Here is an 18,166-nt window from a genome sequence, read left to right as displayed (position 1 = left end):
CTGCTTACTGGCAGTGACTTGTGTAGCAAAGGTGAAATGTGGTCAGGAAATGATTGTTACCCCCCCAGAAGGGTTAGTCCCAGAGCAGCCTGTCCCAAATTCCAGCAGCACATCCAGTGTCTCTGTTTGGAGTGCCACCCTGTGGACTGCTGCTCCCACGAGCTCCTCTCCTTCCCACAGCCACCAGAGGCAACACTCAGGACCCACCTTGGGCACAAGGATGGGTGACAGCACCTCTGAGCTCCCAACACCTCTGTCCCCTGCCAGTCCTGTGTGTCCCTGCCCACCCTGGGGAAAATGGTGCTGGGGGAGAAATGGGAATTTCCATACCAAAATACAGTCTCTGCTATGAAAGACCATTTTTGCCTGTGCTTTCTACACAACAGAATATGAAATGCCACCACCACTTCTGAGCTGGATAGGAAATAATTGGGGCATCTCTTGATAACAGCTGAGGTCTCTTGTATTGCACCCCCAATGCTGAGCTTTGTACACTGAGAAGAGAGCAGAGAAGCCCTCAGCTCATCCATGGATGAATGAAGCCCCTGGTAAGTCAAGTTCATCCTTAGAAGTCCATTTCTGGATTGCATTATAATTTTTTTTTCTCTCTGACTGTTTGTGTAAGACTTGCAGGTTTATTCACTGGAGATTGCCACCATAAATTTTAGGAGTCTGGCTTACAAAGCCTGTAACAACCTTGTTTAGTAAAGGTGTGCCTTGCAGCATTCCTTCAGTAATGCCACTTTGGCTGCCCCTTACCTCTGGGGTGAGGTATTTCATCATGATTTCCTTTCCTTTCTCTCCCAGCTTTTCATCTGGAGCAATTTCATATTCTGCCTGGAACAGACATATAAAAAATAAAAGTCAATATTTGCACTCATATTTCACCATTATAACTTCATTTTGGATGTGGCCTTAACAGAACACTCTGTATGAAAAATCTGAAGGACAAATATCATTTTCTGGTGGAAGTAAAACCTGTGCACACAATCTTATTAAAAACCTTCCACTATATTTTGACCAGACCCTAGTGGTGCATCTTCTAGGGCTTTGTCTCTTAATTAACACCAATACTGTTTAATTCATTTATATTTTATAACCTTGCAAAGCCAGCTTTCAGAAAGCATTCAGTGACAAGAGACACCAGCTTCATTTGGTTTTGCTCAAAAGGAAGGTGGACACAGAAGCTAAAATTATTTCTCTGAGTAGTAGAGAAAGTGAATGTTTGTTGACCCTTGGTTAAGTGAATGTTTGTTAACCCTTGGTTTCAAGGGCCAACTGAATATATACATCCATATATATATATATATATGTATATATAGTCTTTTTTGTTTAATGTGTCTTTTCTATGTATTTATGCCTTGACCTTGGTCTAACAATACATGTGCAAAGCAGAAAGACCTGCCCACCACTATTAGTGACCCTTGGCTCAGTCTCTCCTGATTTCTTAGGCAGATTTCTTAGGACCAAGAGGAAACAAGAGAGATCATTTAGAGGAATAGACAGCAAAAGCTAAATTTTCTTTGGCTTCTCTAGTGCATTAAAAAAGGGAGCATTCCATCCTCACACACAAAGTCTACCTGCATTTTAAAGTTCTGACTGCTCTAGGTATTGAAGCATTACTGCCTTTTGATGAGCTTTGTTTACATTAGAAGCAAAAGAAGCACAACGTGTGTACCATGAAGATATTAATCAGTCGAGCTAAAGTTTTGGATCCATGGCAGGCATTTCAAGGAAACACGTGCTGCAAGGGACCCCAGTGGCTAAATGACAATAAGTTCTCTTAGGGACATTCCTGGTTGGCACTGCTTGGGATATGAAGCTTAGCCTTCAGGTCAAAATATTTTCCAGAATGAAATAAAATAATAAAATAATAAAAGAAGATGACAGCCTAACAGCTTTCATGACTGTATTAAAAAAAGGATCCCAGAAAATCCTGCCAAGCCAATTAAATAACCTGGTCCAATACAAGCTGTCTGTGATGATAAATGAGGAGGAAGCTAAAAAAAAAAAAAAAAAAAGGTAAATCAGACTGAACTGGCAAACACTTGGAAGAAAATATTTCAGAACTATTGCCCACTGGAAGATGTATGTGCTGCTCCAGGCTGCATGCAATAAATCTGCAGGCTGGCTGTAATGGATACCCCAGCTCAGCAAACCCAGGAATGACATGGAAACCACAGTGCAGTAATAATGCTGCTCCCCTTCTATCTGGCCAGTGCTCAATTAGCTATGGCAGCTCAAGTTTGGAGCTGCATATTTACACACAGGCATGGCAGGTTGCTTGAACAATCTGGAATTATTGTCTGATTTGGTTTGGGAAATGATAATGGCCACAAATAAAAATGATGAAAAACAACTAAAAACTAAACCCCACAAGTACAGTACTTCTTTTTAAGTGACAGTTTTGGGGATGAAACAGATTAGGTTCTCATAAAACTTAATTCAAGGGTTTAAAAAAAACTTTTATCTAATTTCCTGTCCTTTTAGATGGTATCTGAGTATGGGTCATTTCAGCTCCTAAAGTACAGAAACTCTGAAATGCTTAGAGCACCTTAGCAGCATTTTTCTCCATGATTTCTCTCTCCTTCATTTGCTTTCAAACTCTGATAATATATTGTCTCTCTAGCAAATAAAACCTGATTATAAGTCATCATCTCCTATTTGAAGTGCACTGAAAAATTTGTTGTCCTTTTTGCCACACAAAACCTGTAACAGTTACATCCCATCAGAACTGTACAACAGGAAACAAATCAGGACAGACCAGAAGGCAGAAACTCAGCAAGAGCTGATGTCTTGAAATGCCCTTCCTGATGGGACCCAACATATGCAGAGTGAAATGCACACCTATACGTGTACAGAGGATCTCGTTCTGCCTCAAGATAGTCAGCAAAGAATAAAAGGAAAGTTGAATTACACTTGCATTTGACATTGCCAGGAAATGTGACATGGTGGTGGCGAAGGTGGGAAGTGACAGACAAGTGAGGATGTGAGAAGGAGCCATAAGCTCCAACTGTGCAGTGTTGATTTCACTGTAGGTGTGCACTAGAAGCCTGTTCCATTTTGTTCCTAAGCTCATTATTATCTCTCCCTTCAGTGCCATTTTTGAGCTATTCAGCCACAGACCCCGCTGCATTCCCAGCCATGACCTGTTACCACAGCAGATAGACAGGGATGTCCCCATGCTCTCTCTGCCACCTGCCTGGGAAGCCACCAAGGTCCTCAACTCCTGGTCTTGTGCTTCAATCACAAGACACCTCCCCTTCTTTCCCAATACTCAAAAGCACTGCTTCAGTTTGCAAATCCCTAATTGCTAGAAATAACATCATTTCTTAAAATCCGCGTGGAACAAAATATTTTCCATTATTCCTTTGATGAATCCAGGCATGTGTTTCAAGGCTCCTGCTCTGAAGTCTAATAGCTTCTCCATGCCCTAGTTAGGTCAGACAGGGCCCTATTCATAGCCCATAAATGAGGGGAGGATTTACGAGCACCCTGACTCCGTGGGACAGGCTGCAGGGAAGGCTCTTTCTGTGGGCAGGCACAGATCCTTCAGCCCAAAAGGCAAGAGGATGTGGGCTGGCCACTGTCTGCTGCTAGCTTTTCTTCTGGCTGCTCTTTTGGAGGTAGCAGTTCTGTTGGTGGCTCCTTCTTCCATAGAATCAGCAGTGACTGGATGGAGGAATGGGAGTACAAAGTGTCCTTCCCCTTGGAGCAGCTGCCCTCAGGAGGGAAAAATGCTCTTCAGCTGGGAAAGGGAGCAACATCTAGCCTGTGGCTGGCTGTGGGATGGGACAGAAACAGGGACAGCTCAGGTTTGGGGGCTGGAGGCTGCCTGTGATGGATGGAAAGCTACCAGGGCAATGACACAGGGACCCCACAGGGGCTCACATTGATTCTGACACATCAATTTATGTAGTATCTGATTTCCACCTTAATATTATTTGAGCTCCTGAAACTACATGGCTAAAAATATGTAAAAATGGAAAAACACATCCAAAGAGATCTCAGAGGATGTTTTCCTAGAGCAGCAAGGCATGGCCAAGGGAATCATTACCCCTTGCAGCCACCAGGAGATGGGAATGGGAACAGACACTCCCCACCAGAGCAGTTTTGGCTTCTTGGTAAAAGTCAGGAACAGTGGAATCACCTTTTGAGCATCTGCAGGAAGTTACTGGCATTTCAGCCCCAATTTTTCACCTCCACTTTCTCAGCTCCCTCCTCTGTTATCTGAGAACATCTCTCTGCTCAGTCCTTTCTCAGACTCCAGACTCTGCCCTGTTATTGCTCTGTCCTCAGTGCCTGTCCTTGCACTTGCCTCTGCTGGAGATTTAAAATCTGTGACTGAAAACTGGAAGGCAAACCCCAAACAGCTGGGATTCATAATAACTCACATTTCTAAATGAAAAGTGAACTTGAAACCATATTTTTCATATTTAAAGGCAGGGCAAAAAGAGCCCTTTCAACTGTTTGAAAACACATTTTGAGTTAATGAGTTTGTTGATACCAACAAACTGGCATTTCTGATGGGAAAAGCCTTGAACAGCTTTAAGACACACATACACAGATGGTTTATATACCACCAAAGGGACTTAACCAAATGAAATCTCCCGAGCAGCAAGACAGGATTTTTACAAATGCCATTAAATGGATGCTCACTCATCTTTTCACCCCAGGTAAGTGCCATGTCTAGTGAGGCACTCAGCTGAAAGGTCCACCCAAGGCCCCTGAGCCCAGATATCACAAGCAGAAACAACCTGGAGAGGCAGCAGGGCTATTTCCCTCCAGAGGATGTATTTTTGTGTGACTTCAGTGCAAAAAAAGTAACCTTGTTCACATTAGAGAGAAAATAATGACCAAAATTGTCCACGTTCTCCTCCAGTCAACCTAAATCTGGTCCACATTAAATTGTTAAAAGCCCTCCATTGGAAAAGAAACCATGATGAATGTGAGTAGATGAAGCAGGAAAGGGATTCCAGAAGCTAAAGCCTTCATTTTAATGACAAATAAAAATGACAGGAGAGAAGAAGGAGATGTCAGGTGCTGGCACCCTGGGAATGTGCTGATGAGAAGGGGACAGGAGCAAGAGGTCCCTGCTGAACTGAACTGCCACCTTCTTGTGCTGGAGGCACTGGCTGTGGAGAAGCAAACACATCTTGCCAGCCCCTTGCCTGCTCACTGCTCTGCCTTTTAGCACAAGAAACATTTCCCCTCACACTTTATTTTAATGGCTCTCTTTCAACAGCTCCAGAGTTGAGCGACGTTGCTAAAATATCTGTAAGCAGAGCAAAGTGTACTTCAGGGTGTGTGTGATTCCTTGGCCAAGGGCTTCTGGAGGAGCCCATGTAACCACAAACCTTCTCCATCCAATGATAACAGTTTGTGCTCACACAGCTCCACCAGGGGAATGGTCCTGCTGAGCCATTCGGGGAGAGCTCTGTGGCTCCAAGCACCCAGAGCAGCACGTGCTGCCTCCAGAGCCCCACGGGAGCTCGGTGGATATTTCATCTCAGCAATCAGAACCTCTGCCATGAGTTTGTTTGCACAATATCCGCAGCAAGAGATGGCTGTCTGTCCTTACAGCCCTCCTGCCAGCTGGGAGAAAGGGTTGCTGTTGCTCCATTTCCCAGACAGACAGACAGACAGACACACTGACAGGCACTCACTGGTCCCACACACCCCCAGCTCCACCAGTGCTGTGCTGCAGAGCTCTGCATCCCTTTGTTCTTATCACTGTTATCATCTAATGCTGGGGCCTGCTGCTCACAAACCACATGTCGTGTTAGTCTGGGCTACAATCGATTGTGACTAATCACCCAAAGACTGCTCTCACAAAACATGGAGAGACTTTATGCCTCTGAGCACTTTTGTCTCAATTACTGCTTGAAATTGGCCAAGGCATTCACAGGTCTCAGAGGGAGCTGACAGCTCCACACCTACATGCGTGCAGAATTCAGTGATACAAATCCCTTTTCTTCAGAAGGCAGCTTAACAACTGTTTAACAGAAAAAAATCCCCAAATCCTGCCATAATTACATTTGCAGGAGACTACATCAGACCAGGCTAGTTATTTCACATAACGACTGACATAAATGTCCAGTCAGGAGAGGATTTTTTTGGTCTCTTTGCATATTCTGGTCTGCAAGGTCTGGATGATTCCACCAGCCTTTGGAAGCAAAGGTGTGAGAGAGCTTAGTCTCTCACAAGGATGTTGATAGGTTGTTAAATGTCTGACTCAGCTTCTGGTTTTCTCCTCAGTCACTTCTTTCCTTGCAGACAGTTGAGTGCATGAGTTGAGAAACTGTAGAAAATATTGAGAGGCATCAAATCCTGGCTTCTGCCAGTGTCTTACTGTGTCACCTGGTAAAGTCACTGAAAAAGAGAGATGGTCCTCCCTTTCAATGTGCAAAAAGCTCTGTGAGTCTCTCAAGAACAGCTAAATATTATCCTCTTTTATATTTTCCTTTTATTGGACATTACACAAAAGATAATTTTTGCACCTCATTTTAGAAAAATAACTAAGACAAAAGAAAATGAAGGCTCTTGGCTTTTCCTGCTTGTTACAGCAGGTGGTCTGGAAAAGGTTTCCCATTCCTGGTGGTCTCAGATTAGGGCAGTAAAGTCAGACTCCTGGTCTCATTATAGGGCTTTTTTTTTTCCTAACATAGGGCTTGGCTTGAATCCTACTACTCACTAAACACAGTGTGACCCCACTGGGCAAATTTCAGTAGCAATCACCCAATTTAATGGCCAAGGGCTGTGTTGCTTGAACTTAATAATGCCTAATGCAGGGACTTTCATGGGCTAGGAGCAAGCTTATGCAGAATTTGAAATCAATAAACAAAGGAGATTGCTGTTAATTAGTGTTAAAAAGAAGGGAGAAAGATAAGGATTCAGACCTCCACCCAGGCTGGCATTTTGTTTAACAAATCCTCACAGTGCCAGTCTGAGCCTAACTGGGAACAGACCACCAGCCCAGTCAAGGTACACAGGGCACCTCCAGCCTGCAAAAGCAGCTTGGGCTGGGTGCAAAGCAAAAGGATTTGGGAATATTGGTGAAGAGACAGACCTTTAAAACAAAGCCAGTGCCACCAGGAGCTTTGATGAGTGACACAGTGCCCTCCATCCCCAGAGCCGGCAGCGGGCTGGGCAGCGCCGCAGCCACGGCTGGCACACGGTGCCCTGGGGTGCTGGCACCTGGGGACAGATGTTTCCCTGTGCCCAGATGTTGTTCTCTCTGTCAGTGGCATGCCCTGAGTGCATGCAGGGCTCGCACACCGGGGGATTCTGCCCCACAGCCCCTGGGCACTGCTGGAACCAAAATGTGGAGCCTGCAGCTGCAGGGAGGAGAGAGAACAGAGCAGAGCACCACTGACCCTCCCCAAACTGAGCACAGCTCTGCTGCTTCTGCCTGAGATTAAAGCACTCCCAAGCCATCTCCTGTGGCTGCCTTCCCAGGGATTTCTGCAGAAATTGCCATCTCGTGGGGGCTGCAGGTGGCACAGCTGGTGTGCCTCCCCCAGAGTGGCGTATTGTGTTTCATCAGTGGCAGACACCTCACTGGACAAGGCTGGTCCAGCACAGGACAAACACATGCAGGGTACCCAAAGTGTCCTGCTGCCTGCTGGCCTTGAGCACAGCTGCACAGAGTGTTTGTCAGATGTCTCATGTACCTTGATGGCTACACCTTTCATCAGAGAAAACCACGAGCAGTGCCAGGAATAACAGGTGGAGGTCATGACCAGCTAAAACTGGATTCAGACTTTATCCAACACTTTTTGTGATGCTGTAGATTTGCTGTAGTAATGCAGGAGTAACATAAACCTTAAGAGACCACATGTCCTCTCCAGACTGTTACTTTTACAACTTCAGGGCAATCCTCACATTTCCCTATACTTCAGAGTAGCTTCACCATGGTGCAAACAAAACAATTTTATTCCTGCTGGTGTGCATTGTTTTGCTTCTGAGTGTCAGTGTTAGCCAGGGAGTGAGACCTGTGGGCACTCACAAGTGACAAGTTCATCTTGCTCTTTGGTACCATGTCACCTTCTGGCTGATCAACACCCTCCCCTTCCACAGGTTCCCAGCAAAAGAAGTCACTGAGAGACTTTTCCACTGTGAACAGCTGGCAGGACTCATTGCCAAGTGCTGCCAGAGTGGGAAAGAGCATCAGGTCCCCCAGGGCTTGGGGGTGATGCTCAGTGGCTGGGTTAACTGATGGCTCACTGGGGTGGAAAATGGAGCAGATTTGTTTCTCAGTGACCTCAATCAAGTTATTTCTGTACCTTGTGCCTCTGTTCTCCTATTTGAAAAAAACAGGGTGATTATCAGGATGTCCTTTGTGAACCATCCATGGCTGAAAAGCCTTGTTAAGGGATATTAGGATTATGACATTCCCCATCCTCTCTTGTCAGCCCATTTTCAACTTCCCTTTCCCCGCAGTGCCTCCCAGCAGGGCAGGCTTCACCCCCATCAGCAGACATTGCTCACAGCAGCTCAGCTGCTCAGGTGTTGGCATGGAGGGAGGCCACAGCAGCACTGTGGGGGTGACAGTCCTTACCCCTCTCTGGTGGCTCATGTCCCCCAGGCTGGCACCAGCCCTGCGTGTCCCTGTGCTGCCAGTGGTGCTGGGCTCCTGCTGGGGCCAGCCCTGCCCACTGCCTGCTCCAGCACTTCAGACACAAAATTCCACAAAACAGCGATTTCTTGGGGTCAGGGGAGTCTCCTCTGTCAGGGGAGCATTGCAAAGCACCCCAAAATGCCACAAGAATTGACTTACCACCGAGTCAAGGAAGCGAATGCAGCACTCGAGCTCGGGCCGAGTTTCACAGAACTGCCGAAAGAGGAGCCTTCCAATGGGCTGCTTTTCACACAGGCTGCAGTAATCTCTCTCTGGAGGCAAGAAAGAAAAGAACAGAAGCATGAAAATGAGAACAGCTCTGCCTTTTGGGTTGCTCATGAGTTTAAAGCATGTGAGTGCAGGTCTACAACCCCAAATCACAACAACCTCCTTCTCCCTGCCACCACGTTTCAGGTATCCAAATACAAATATAATTAATGGCTTTGGGACTCAATTAAGAGAGACTGAATTTTGTAGGGCTGATGTTGGTAAAGGTCAAGCAAAAGCCACTCAGCTATTATGAAAAAATAATTCCACCTTTTTCTGTGGTGGAAATGTATGCAAAGGTACAGCTCAGACTGGTGGTATTGGTGGGAGTGTGGGGAGCAAATTACAAGTCCTTGAAATATGAGTCATACATTGAAGGGCAGAAAAGGCTGGAATTTGTGGAGTCCTTCCTGGATGCTTCCTAGACATGCACTAAAGTGCTCCACACCTCTGGAAATGCTTAGCCTACTTTCTATTAAACAATTACAGTAAACTATGCATTTTCAAAGGTTTCAAAATTTCTGCTATTTAATTGCTGAGCATTAAGGAATGGATAGAGCATATGGCATCTGGCTCATTTCAGTTTAACAGCACTCCTCACAGAACTGTATTTCCCCTTAAAAGCCATGTTTAAATGGCATTCCCCTGTGCTGGTGCATCCACACCCACCTCTCACAGTACAGCAAAAGGTCCTTTGCCCATCACAAGGACTGTCAGCAGGAGAATATGGATGAAGGGCAGGCATCACTAACTGTAATGGCACCTGCACAAATGCCAAGGGCTTTGGATATTTTTCTGGTGAAAGCATAAAATCCCCCCAGCCTGCTTGGAGCAGCAATACTTGCTTGAGACACGTTATTCCTCTACAAGTACACACATGTCAAACAACATACTGTGTTTCCTTAGGCATTCTTCTCACCACCCTCCTCGCTGCCATATGGCACTTGCTGTTATTATGGAAACAACCAGCTTCTAAACACATAACACAGCACTGCAAACAGACATACCAAACCCACACAAGTTGTCAGTGCCTTGGCTATTTCTCTCTTGGGCCTGCAGTAGCTCCTGCAAGGTCTTTGATTCCCCCTCTGCTTTGGCCCCCCATGCCCTTCAGCTCCTCCCAGCCCATGGATGCAGGCACATGTCTGTGATGGAGCTCCCCTTTGCCATTGAGGCACCCAGCTGAAGGACCTGCTCATCTCAGGGAGACCATCTTCTGCAAAACCAGAATCATCATAGAATCATGGAATGCTTTGGGTTGGACGGGATCCTAAAGATCACCTAATTACAAATCCCCTGCCATGGGCAGAGACACCTTCCACTATCCCAGGTTGCTCCAAGACTCATCCAACCTTGGACACTTCCTGTGATGAGGCATCCACAGCTTCTCTGGGCAGCCCATGCCAGGGCCTCCCCACCCTCTGGGAACATTTGTCCTGAACAGAAAATGCTGTGTGAGGTGCTGGACCTCTGCTCTGTAGCTGGGTGACAGCAGGCAGGAGCAGCCAAGGCTGCCTCTGATAAGGGGAAGGAGGGAGCCTGTCCAGTGCTGCACCTGGCTCTACTTCAGGAACTGATTCCTGAATCACTTCCAGGGGGTCACTGGAGACACGGGCTGGGGACAGCTGAAATGTGCTTTTAATTCAGTGTGGACCTGCTCTGGCCTGGTCTTCTGAAGCAGTTGGGAACAACATGCCAGCAGCATTTTTTCGCTGGCACTGCCATTCCATTTTGGATCAGGATATCGCTCAATCTACTGAGAAAACTGCAATGTTTTGATGCTCTCTTGCAAGCAAAACTGGATCAAAATCACTGTGTGAATCCTAACCTGACCTCCAGTCAATGTAATTATCAGCAGCCACCCCCTGGCACTGGTTTGTTTGCCTGAGCTGGAGCCTTCAGCATGGAACAACATGGCACTGATAGGCGTGGTGGGAAAACCAGCAGGATCCCTGGGACACGGAGCAGCCTTGGGGTGTCCTTGTGGGTGCTACCAGCTTGTGCTGCTTGACCAAGGGGCATTTTTAGTGAGGAACTGCTGAAGGGATGGGTAGACATGTACAGCAGTAAGGGAAGTGCATCAGGACAGCCCTCACAACATCCCAGAGGCCAGCACGAAGCCAGAGGCTCAGCAGCCCAGGTGAGCTCTCCTGGGAGGTCTGGAGGTTTAACTACATCTGCCTGATGCTGGTTTCTGCTGCCTTGACTAACCAACTCTTGTGAGGGTATGAATAAAACATACACCCTGAATATCAGCAGCACTGCTTGGTGGCAAGACTCAATCCCTCCACAAGCCCAGACCCACAGCAAGTTCCCCATGCCAAAAAAAGAATGAGCCTGTCTGGATTCATAAGAGAGTAAACCAGAAAGGGACAAACACAATGATCAGCTGGTTTGCCCCATATTTTCTCTTGTACAATGTTATTTGATGGACAGTGATACAAAATGCAGTTAGGTTATCAAATGACTTCTTATGACAAGTGACACCTGATGTAGCAGAGGATGATCTTCTCCCAAAAGGGCCAGTGAGACCAGGTACATTAGTGTGCACACTGCACATCCATAACTTCACAGAACAGCAGGGAAAGAAAACAAGCAGCTAAACTCTACGACATATGTGGATAAACACAACATAAATAAGACATGAGCACGGACTTCCTCCTACTCTACAGAACTTGGCCAGCACGTGAGAAGGGTGACCCATCAGTAATGGGGAAAAAGGAAATACCAGAAATAATCTCTGAAAATGCAACAGCCAGAGCAGCTCCCTGGAGCCCTCCAGGCCTCCATCATGTGCGTGGAACTGCTGGATGTACCAGCACAGACAATAAACACACGACAAAAATGCTTTCATTCCTTGTAGGTGACACAAACTATTTTCTTAGGCCCTGATCTTGCTGTTGGCCTCACTAAGTCAGCTGAAGGAATCTGCACTCAACTAATTCTTGGGATGCATGGGCCCGGAGCAGACTAAGAAAGAAAAACACGTCTCAGCTAAAGCTGAAAAAGGAGTGGATGGTTTTATTATAGCCAGAAGTGTTTTAGCAGCGTGCTGCACCCCAGAGATGGGGCTGGAGCACCCCGAGCCGTGCTCAGGAGCTGCTGCAGGATGGGGAGGCACCGCAGCCAGGGGCTCTCCTGGGCTGGGGCTGAGCCTTGTGTCGCTCTCGTTCCGCCTGCCAGTAAAAACATCCATCCAGTTTCAAAAGTTTAAAAAATAGAAGGAATGATTTCCTGAGGAAATGGAAATGTTAAACACTTGGAAGTGAAACCATATGCTTATGATGATGAAGTGTAACTAAAACAGCTCTGAGAGTGATATCTTTGGTAGTCAGACCCTCCTGCCTCAGCGCCATCCTGTTTAACACCTGCAAAGTCACCCAAAATGGGGGTGAAAAGCTGGGTGGGTCAAAGTCTTGGGAAAGCAGACACTTCTCACTGACGCCAAACTCTTTATTTAGAAAATATCACTGGCAAACAACGCACACATGCAAGTGAATTCTCCATCTTCCTAACAGAGCAACAACACAGATTAATATAGAAAAGGTATTATATAAAATGCCATAATTAACTTTCGTAAGATAAATAAAGATAAATAATGTTTATTCATAATTTTACTGACTCATTTTTCCCTTTACTTCATAGCTTATGTATTGAAATACTAATTTCAGGAGCAGCCAGCACAAAGGACACACTGAAATAGTTGCACCTGCACACGTCATGCTGTCACCATTCAAAGCCTATGGCCAAATTTGTTCCCAAACAGATATTTTGGTAAGCTTCTGAAAAATATCTGAGCCCATGCCTAAGAAAAATAGTCCTATTAACAACATTTCATACCTGTCAAAACATACCATTGATGAAGTGAAAAGCTCAACACAAAGTAATAGAGTTGCTGATGTCAAAATCCACAACTTTCAATTAGAAGAGGAGAAAAATCTAATATTTTAATTATACAAAAACCTTCCTGTGCACTGCAAAGATTTTTTTGTCCTAATTTCTCATTTAAATACCTTCCATTTTCTTGGCTGGCTCAAAGTATCACCTTTTGGAGAGAAGCAGTGGTCTGCAGAGAGACCAGGTCCCCCCTTCTCTTTCACATTTGCAATATACCTGTGGGTTTTGATGGCTTAGTCATGAACTAAACAACTCTTGGCTGAAAATCAGTCTTTTATGATATTCAGAGTAAACTGCAGGTGTCTAAGTAAGAGTGCCATAAAAGCTGCACTTCTGCAACTTGTTCTGAAGAGCTGCAAACCCAAGCCCTGCAATCAGCTGGTGAGGCTTCCTCCTGTAGATGTCTGTGGGGAGGGATGAGCTCAGTTTAAACCTCACTTTTAAAGTCTACAAAAGCCAGGAACATCTTTTCAGCTTTTTGGTCATTTATTGGTGTGGGCAAGGATTGTATTTATGTGCTATCTATTAAGTAACATTTTCTTTTCCAGCATACTGGAATCCCAAGAGCAGATTTTCCAAAGGAATGCGTGGAGAATCGCCAAGAAGACATGCACCATGCTGCTGCATGGGAACATTTGGACTTGACCTCTGGATCCCTGCTATCCTTGGCATTAAATCAGATGAAAAATGAGTAAGATCTAAATGCAAAGTAATTATGCTGCCTAAAAAAGCCCACACAAAACAAAACAACCAACAAACAAACACCTGGAACCCCCAAAGAGGATGTAGGAAGACTTAATTGTTCATTTCCTGCTCATGCTCAGGAATCCAAGGTCAGAATTCATCTTCCCTTCCTGATTTTCCCTCTTTAAGGTGAACCAAAACCATTCAGATGCTGTTGGAAGTCTATTATTTGTCTGCTGCTCTCTCCCTCTCACCTGCTTTGTTCCAGAATAACAAAAATCACCCCAAATTAATGGCAGGAAGCATTTGAATGGCTCAGCCCCTACACTCAAGCTGGCCAACAGGAGCAGCAGTCAGCTCCCAAGATGCTGTCATGCCAAAAGTAAAACTTTCCTCTTCCAAGGGGCTGGGGCCTGTCAAAGTGATCCCCAACATCCCTGAGATGGATGGAAATTTCTGCTTAAATTGTCCCAAAATCACACACCTCCCTCCTCAATCAAACTCAGGGAGATGTTGCTAAAAGAAATCCTATCCTGCCCATCCCAAATATAAAAACCACTTCTGGTTTTTCTGCCCATCTTTGCTTTCTTTATGTAAGTTTCCTTACAGGGCACACAATGAAAAGGAGGACAAAGGCAGGAACTAAGAGCAAGATTAAAGAATATGCAGCACAACTGAACCAAACAGACTTTTCACATCATACACTGTGCACTTGTAGCAATTTCCTTCTTTTTGTCAAAAAAAGGACTAAATCCTTTAAGGTTCACAGATTTATTTTGTGTCCATTCAGAGTACTGATGGAAAACAAATTGCATCTTTAAGCACTGAATAACCCCATTTAGAGCTATATTAATATAAATACATTTTTCATTTTAAACCAGCAAGTCTAACACTGGTGCTTATAAAGATGTCTTATAATTTACTGCTGCTCTTCTCCAGCCAAAAGTGGAATTACCACTGTCTATGTATACTTAATAAACAGCACACACTAAACTGCCTAGTCCTTCTAGGCTGATGAAAGTTGCTTCTTATCAAAGGATCCTTTGTGGATGTTTTAAAAGGATTTAAATTGCTTTGATTGCATTATTAACAGTGTCTGTGTTGCTCTTGTATTTCAGAATGATCTGGAAAGCTGGAACATTAGCTCTTGCATTCTACAAAAGGTGTTTTTCCATCTCTAATAAAAATGCTTCAATACAAAAGATAATCCTTGTGTTCAAGAGCAAAACCCCAAGATGGGCCATATTAACATATCTGAAGACCCTCTTATTATCTTTTTAATGTTACTCTTAATTTTCAATGGCCTTCAGTCCTGGAGATGTCATGGCCAGTCAGGACTTCATGAACTTAGCTGGGAGCTCAGGTACTTGCAGTGGCAAATATATCAGATTTTTCTCTTTGAGAAACTGAAAATAGGGGAGCATTTCTGATGAAGAAACTGGGATATTGCTGTTCAAACTGCAGAGCCTGATCAAAACATAGAGAGGGATCTCTTTTTCATGGTGCCTATTTGGGAATATTGCAGGAATGGGAGGAAGCAACAGGAGGGAAGTTCCTTGTTATTTGTTCCCTAACAGATATTTTGGTAAGCTTCTGAAAAATATCTGAGCCCATGCCTAAGAAAAATACTCCTATTAACAAAATTTCATACTGTCAAAACCTACCACTGAGGAAGTGAAAAGCTCAACACAAGGTATAGAGTTGCTGATGTCAAAATTCACAACTTTCAATTAAAAGGGGAGAGAACCTAATATTTTGATTTGTTGTCTTTGCTGTCTGTTATTTTCTGGGGTTTTTTTGGTTTGGGTTTTTTTTTTGTTTTGTTTTGTTTTTTTTTTTGTTATTTGGGGAGTGAGGGGGGCTGTTTTACAATGGAAACCTGTGGTTAAGATGCTGAGGACTCTCCATTCACCCTGTCTCCAGCACTGCATTTAAAATTGAGGCAAGCCAGATGGTTAGAGAGCACAACACAGGAATAAAAACGTCACATTTCAGTTCATTCAAAAATTCCTATAAACTGTGGCAGCAAGTCACGCTATAAAAGCCTAATACAAGCATCCAGGCTCCCGTGGGAATTCAGTTACCAGCACAACAAATATTCTGTGCCCTGCAGACCTCAGTGGCAGGCTGCATTTATAAAATGGGGCTAATGGCACTGCCTGCCCCGAGCAGAGTGGCCAGAAAGGGCCCAGGAAGGTGTGGGAGCCCCAGCATGGCCCTGTGGCTCCTGGCTGTTCACCTGCAGCGCCAACTCCCGCAGAGGAAATTCAGTCCAGGAGAGCACAGCAGAGCCTTTTTCTGCTTTAACCACTCTACTGCTCCAGAGCTTCACCTGGCACTTCAGAGAGATTAAAAACGACGAGGCAGCCTCTGTCTCAGGGACAGAGTGTTTGTCTTGGCAGCTCCAGAGCCCTGCAGGTGCCGGACAGCAGCTCTGAAGCCAAAGGCTGTGACGAAGTTCTCCTGCTGGTGGCAAAAGCACACTCTCTATAACTATAAATATTTCATCTGCTTTCTTTATTTTTTTTTTTTTAAATAAAACATGGAAATTATTACAGCCTATGACAAGATAATGGCTTGATAGATTCCTTATTCTAAACAGCAGCTTGTCCTGCTCTGTAGTTCAAACCAGCCCTTCATTGCTGAGGAAAGCTCCAGACCTAACACATGAAGTACTGGGGGAGAACATTTTTTTGTCCTTCCTTTATTTTTTTCCATTTGAATTTAGGATTTTCTACAAGAGACTTGGAGACCCTCATCTATGCTCTTACAGCAAGAGTTGTTCTGGCACTGGCCATCTAAGTTTAATTAATTAAAAATAAGAATGCAGTCAAGCTTACTTGAGACAATGGAATTACCCCAAACTGGTTTTAAGTCCTGCCAACTTAATCTTCTCTGCTTGTCAGCTGTTTTTTTTTAAAACAAACAAAATTTAATCTCCTGATCATCGAACATCTAATGTAATTATTCAGATGCAGACAGTGTTTGCTTTGTATAACTTCCCTTATTTCCACTCTTTTCACGGCATTAGGCTACAGGGATAAACTCCACACATCACAGCAGCATTACACTGGAGATGGAAACAGTCCAGTTGGACCAACATGGAAAATATGCTTGGAGAATATTGGAACAAACTCACAGTTAAATACGCTTCAGTGATAGATATGGACTTTCTCATTTGTTTTTTGAAAGCAGTTGCATTGAAGCTTTGCTCATGGAATTCCATTTGAAAGTCAAATCCTACAAGCAGTTGCAGAAATATGTTTGCACGAGCACTTGAACCAGAACACGTTTGTGGCTTTGTTGATTTTGGACAAAGATTTTGACAGGAGGGATAACAACCCACCACCCACCCTTTTTGTAGCAGCAGCAGGAGGAGGATCAAACATGATCCTATGAGCTCAATATAATCACTGCACAGGAAAACAGGAGTGGGGTCCAGAGCCTGGGGAGGGACCCTCAGCTCTCACAGGGGAGACATTTGGTCATCCAGCCTTGTGCCAGGAGCAGAGTCAGATGGCAAAGTGAAAATGCTCTGCCCTGAGACTGGGCTGTTTGCCAGTGGAAGACTAATTCTCATCCCAACAAACTCTGAGCTACTCTGCTGAGTTATTCCAGCCTTCCCCCAACACTTCTGGTATCTTGTAAAAGTTACTCGCTCAGGCAACTGCATCCCTTCCATGTGGGTCACTGAGCAAGCCCTGTGCTCAAAAGCAGAAACTGCAGGGTCAAGGTTCAGCTGAGGAAGATGAAGAGAAGCAAAAATATCACTGTGTGAATTATGGGGTGCAGGGAAAGACAACAAATAATTGCTGCCAATAATGAAGACATTTGTTAAACCTGCTGAAACCACAGAATATTCTGAGTTGGAAGGGACCCAACCACCAAGTCCAGCTTTTAAGTGAATGGCTCATATGGGAATGGAACCCCCAACCTTGGTGTTATCAGCACCATGCTCTGACCAACTGAGATGGAAAGAATGACTCCCATCAATTCCAGTAGCTCCTTGATCAAGCCCACCCTAGTTTTCCCACCTCTCCTCTGTCAAGCACAATTTACACAAATAAACCACTCACTCTGTCTCTCAGTTCCACAGTCACCACCAGCAGGACAGTGGAAATGCGTGCACCAGGATTAATTAGATTAATAAATCTGGACTGAGAATGTGCCCTGGGAATATTTAAAAGTACTTTCTTTTTTTTTTTAACTTAAATTATTAGGTACCATATTCTTAAACATATCCTTTCTTTTACATTTGGCTGCCAGTTAAAATAACAGTGCACAGAAAGGGAGCAAAAAGCAAAAAAGAGCAGGGAGACAGAATGACTGGCTGACAGACAGATGGGCAGGTGTGTTACACTTCTAGTCAAAAAATTACCATTACTAGTAGTAAGCTGCTTTCCATTCCCATAAATTACACTTGAAAAGCACATGGCCCTGGATCAATGCCTTTGGTGAGGTTTCCCAAGCACAGTGTTTGAACAGTTGCCACTGTGGCCAGTCACAAAGGTATTCAGGGCAGGGTGGGCTTCCAAACTTCTTCACACTGATCACAAAAGATGCCCCACCAACATTTCCCAGCACTTTCATGTGGAACTTGTGCAGCCCCAGGGGAAGGGCTGCCCACACCAAAACCCTGACCACCACCCTGGCTAGAAAAAGAGTTTGCCTTTATCTTCTTAAATGACTTTCAACAAT

At 44.7% G+C, this 18,166-nt stretch overlaps 1 protein-coding gene across 2 annotated transcripts in view; it reads right to left on the bottom strand.

Annotated features, from left to right (window-relative positions):
• Window positions 1–18,166, bottom strand: part of GRK5 (G protein-coupled receptor kinase 5) — a 154,840-nt gene that overhangs the window by 50,653 nt on the left and 86,021 nt on the right. The window contains exons 3-4 of one of the 2 annotated variants that reach the window (XM_018910578.3): window positions 8,780–8,892; window positions 760–837 (exon numbers count right to left, since the gene is read on the bottom strand). In XM_018910578.3, coding sequence (XP_018766123.1) covers window positions 760–837; window positions 8,780–8,892 — 191 coding nt within the window. Of the gene's footprint in view, window positions 1–759; window positions 838–8,779; window positions 8,893–18,166 lie in introns of those variants that run through there. The other variant, XM_030240960.2, reaches the window with a different exon arrangement.

The sequence above is a fragment of the Serinus canaria genome, chromosome 6, assembly GCF_022539315.1.
Source record: "Serinus canaria isolate serCan28SL12 chromosome 6, serCan2020, whole genome shotgun sequence".
In the NCBI taxonomy this organism is placed as follows: domain Eukaryota; kingdom Metazoa; phylum Chordata; class Aves; order Passeriformes; family Fringillidae; genus Serinus; species Serinus canaria.
The sequence above is the reverse complement of the archived record's forward strand: the minus strand, read 5'-3'. Positions and strand labels throughout refer to the sequence as shown.